Source organism: Pogoniulus pusillus, chromosome 12 (genome assembly GCF_015220805.1).
Source record: "Pogoniulus pusillus isolate bPogPus1 chromosome 12, bPogPus1.pri, whole genome shotgun sequence".
Lineage (NCBI taxonomy): Eukaryota > Metazoa > Chordata > Aves > Piciformes > Lybiidae > Pogoniulus > Pogoniulus pusillus.
This window is the reverse complement of record NC_087275.1, coordinates 3,137,014-3,141,367: the sequence shown is the minus strand read 5'-3', so window position 1 is coordinate 3,141,367 and position 4,354 is coordinate 3,137,014. Positions and strand designations below refer to the sequence as shown.

The 4,354-nt window shown below is 52.2% G+C and overlaps 1 protein-coding gene across 1 annotated transcript; it reads left to right on the top strand.

Annotated features, from left to right (window-relative positions):
• The first annotated feature begins 2,741 nt into the window (after positions 1 to 2,741).
• Positions 2,742 to 3,885, top strand: GJA5 (gap junction protein alpha 5). Its single transcript, XM_064152143.1, has one exon. It carries the CDS (start codon positions 2,742 to 2,744, stop codon positions 3,849 to 3,851), a length of 1,110 nt encoding a protein of 369 aa, XP_064008213.1. The 3' UTR covers positions 3,852 to 3,885.
• The last annotated feature ends 469 nt before the right edge of the window (positions 3,886 to 4,354 follow it).

Sequence of the window (4,354 nt, the reverse complement as noted above, 5' to 3'; positions counted from 1 at the left end):
CTTGCACCCAAGTCTTTACACTCCCCAAAGCATCTTCACTTGCACCCAAGTCTTTACACTCCCCAAAGCATCTTCACTTGTACCCAAGTCTTTACACTCCCCAAAGCATCTGCAGCTTGTACCCAAGTCTTTACACTCCCCAAAGCATCTGCACTTGTACCCAAGTTTTTACAATCCCTGTGCTAGTTTGAGCCTAGCTGGGATATTTTGGTGAGAAGAATTAGATGCTAGGCTATGAAAAGGAAACAGTGGTGCTGTCTGCTGCACTCATAGGCTTGCTGAGATGGATAAGAACAAGAACATAAATGTAGATAATGGAGCTACTCTCTGTCTCTGGCTGCAGGCACTTCTCTCCCTAACTTGCTAACTAATCCTTCTGCTTCCTAACCTCCCTGGCCAACCTTCCAAACTATCTCAAAAGTAAGGCAAAGTCTGGAGTAAGGTACAGGGGTGGAAGGAAGGTGTAAGGGTGGTTGTGAGCCCCCCTTGGGGACTCTGGTTTCTGGGAGGGTTGTTGTGTTTCTGTATTACTTTTTAGCTTCTCTATTTCTGTATATATTGTAACTCCCTGCTTGTACATTGTGCTAAGCTGTAAATATAAAGCTTCATTCATTCAATTTCCAGCTCAGATGAGTTTAGTCTGGATGATTTTCTTAAGGAGGGGAGGTAACACCCAAACCATCACACTCCCCAAAACATTTACAGCTTGTAAATGAAAACACATGCAACTGGCAAGACTGCAAAACCAAAGCAAAACCCATGGGCAGTGGGCACGTGGGCACCAGGAAAGTTTTCAATACATTTCTTCTATGGTGGCATCAAGCTCAGAAATGAAGCCCAAAGCAGCTTCACATTCTAAGTGTCAGCACAGGTATTCATAGAATCATAGAATCAACCAGGTTGGAAGAGACCTCCAAGCTCAGCCAGCCCAACCTAGCACCCAGCCCTGGCCAATCAACCAGACCATGGCACTAAGTGCCCCAGCCAGGCTTGGCTTCAACCCCTCCAGGCACAGCCACTCCACCACCTCCCTGGGCAGCCCATTCCAATGCCAATCACTCTCTCTGACAACAACTTCCTAACAACATCCAGCCTAGACCTCCCTTGCCACAACTTGAGACTGTGTCCCCTTGCTCTATTGCTGCTTGCCTGGCAGCAGAGCCCAACCCCACCTGGCTACAGCCTCCCTTCAGGTAGCTGTAGACATCAATGAGCTCTACCCTGAGCCTCCTCTGCTGCAGGCTGCACACCCCCAGCTCCCTCAGCCTCTCCTCACAGGGCTCTGCTCCAGGACCCTCACCAGCTCCATTGCCTTTCTCTGGACACCTTCCAGCACAGCCCTGCTCTCTTGAATTGAGGAGCCCAGAACTGGACACAGCACTCCAGGGGTGGCCTAAGCAGTGCTGAGCACAGGGGCACAAGAACCTCCCTTGTCCTGCTGCCCACACTGCTCCTGAGCCAGCCCAGGATGCCATTGGCTCTCCTGCCCACCTGGGCACTGCTGGCTCCTCTTCAGCTCCTCTCTTCCAGCACCCCCAGCTCCCTCTCTGCCTGCCTGCTCTCCAGACACAGGGAAGTGCTGAGCACTGCTCAGCCCAAGCTGTAGACTCCAGTTTTATCTCCTTGGGGATCAGCCTATTAAAGACTCCCCAGAGCTCAGTTTGTAAACAGCTGAATGCTGCATTAACTACACAGTCTGCAGAGGATGCAATGCACAGACTGCAGCAAAAGGACTTTCTGGACCAAGAATAGATCTGGCTCAAAGTTTTGGCAGCCTATTTAGCAGGTTGCAGTTGGGTTAAGCCAAGACCAAAAAAGATCAGTTTTAATTTCAGTAGCTGAATAAAAACAAAACCCAACAAACAAAACTGCAGCACATTGTGTTCAGTGGATGAGGAACAAAGTTTTCAGCAAACCAGATGTCATTCACAGCATCACAGTATCACCAAGGTTGGAAGAGACCTCACAGATCATCAAGTCCAACCCTTTACCACAGAGCTCAAGGCCAGACCATGGCACCAAGTGCCACCTCCAACCTTGCCTTCAACAGCCCCAGGGACGGCGACTCCACCACCTCCCCGGGCAGCCCATTCCAGTGTCCAATGACTCTCTCAGGGAAGAACTTTCTCCTCACCTCCAGCCTAAATTTCCCCTGGTGCAGCTTGAGGCTGTGTCCTCTTGTTCTGGTGCTGGCCACCTGAGAGAAGAGAGCAACCTCCTCCTGGCCACAATCACCCCTCAGGTAGTTGTAGACAGCAATAAGGTCTCCCCTGAGCCTCCTCTTCTCCAGGCTAACCAATCCCAGCTCCCTCAGCCTCTCCTCGTAGGGCTGTGCTCAAGGCCTCTCCCCAGCCTCGTTGCCCTTCTCTGGACACGCTCAAGCATCTCAGTGTCCCTCCTAAACTGGGGGGCCCAGAACTGAACACAGGACTCAAGGTGTGGTCTAACCAGTGCAGAGTCCAGGGGCAGAATGACCTCCCTGCTCCTGCTGGCCACACCATTCCTGATGCAGGCCAGGATGCCACTGGCTCTCTTGGCCACCTGGGCACACTGCTGGCTCATGTTCATTTCAGGTCAGATGAAAACATTTCCTTTGACACAAAACAAATCACTTCACATCCCTGGTTGGGTATTTTCTAACCCTCTTTAAAACCATTCTCTTCTATTTTTTTTCTCCCTCCACAGAGACTGTGTCAAATTCTCCTCTTGAGACTTTTCCTCCCACTCAGTGAGCAGAAAAAATGGGAGACTGGAGTTTCCTGGGAGAGTTCCTTGAGGAGGTCCACAAACACTCCACCGTGGTGGGGAAAGTCTGGCTGACTGTGCTCTTCATCTTCCGGATGCTGGTGCTGGGTACAGCCGCTGAGTCCTCCTGGGGCGACGAGCAGTCTGACTTCATGTGCGACACCCAGCAGCCTGGCTGTGAGAACGTCTGCTACGACAAGGCTTTCCCCATCTCCCATGTCCGGTTCTGGGTCCTCCAGATCATCTTCGTCTCCACCCCATCGCTGGTGTACATGGGCCACGCGATGCACACAGTGCGCATGGAAGAGAAGAGGAAGCTGAAGGAGGCGGAAATGGAGGCGCGGGAGCTGAAAGGCGACGGTGACACATACTGCCAACAGAAGTCCTCCGTGGCAGAGAAGGCTGAGCTCTCTTGCTGGGACGAATCAGGAGGCAAAATCATACTCAGAGGAAGTCTGCTGAACACCTATGTCTACAGCATTTTGATTCGCACTGCCATGGAAGTGGCCTTCATAGTGGGGCAGTACGTCCTGTACGGCATCTTCCTGGAGACCCTCTACATCTGCCAGCGGGCACCTTGCCCCCACCCTGTCAACTGCTACGTCTCCCGCCCCACCGAGAAGAACGTCTTCATCGTCTTCATGCTGGCGGTGGCAGTGCTCTCCCTCTTCCTCAGCCTGGCTGAGCTCTACCACTTGGGCTGGAAGAAAGCCAAAGAGAGGTGCTCCAGGTCGTATAAAGCCAGCAGCAGCACGGTCCCTGGCAGACTGGAGTCTGCCCCGCAAGCAGAAAGGGCCCAGATGTACACTCCTCCACCAGATTTTAACCAGTGCTTGTCAAGTCCTGCTGGGAAGTTCATCAGCCCCTTCAGCAACAGAACGGCCTCCCAGCAGAACACTGCCAACTTTGCCACTGAGAGAGTGCATGGCCAGGAGGATGCTGCTGGGGAAGGGTCCTTCATTAAGTCCAGCTACGTGGAGAGTCCAGAGGCGGCCAACGAATGCGCAGCACCTGCCTTCCCTGAGAGCTACTTCAATGAGAAACGTCGCCTCAGCAAGACCAGCCGTGCCAGCAGCAAGGCCAGGTCAGACGATCTCTCTGTGTGACCTGTCCTCAGGAGGGAGGAGGAGAAGGAGCAGTCTCAGTGCTTAGCAAAACTTCTGCCAAGTGGACTCCAGACTCTTGCCACTAACGTCTCTCTGTTTTAACAACCCCTTGCTCCTTTTCAGTGAACATCATTGTTGCATTGCAGACATGAGCACCTCTTACAGCTAAAGGCAGGGGCAGCCACCAGGAGACACACTAAAGAGAGGCACCAACCTCAAGATCATAGACTCATAGAATCACAGAATCATAGAACCAACAAATCAACCAGGTTGGAAGACACATGCAAGATCATTCAGGCCAACCTAGCACCCTGCCCTAGCCAATTACCCAGACCATGGCACTAAGTGCCCCAGCCAGGCTTCACTTGAACACCTCCAGGCATGGTGACTCCAACATCTCCCTGGGCAGCCCATTCCAATGTAAATCACTCTCTCTGGGAAGAACTTCCTCCTAGTATCATAGAACTGTAGAATCAACCAGGTTGGAAGAGACATGCAAGATC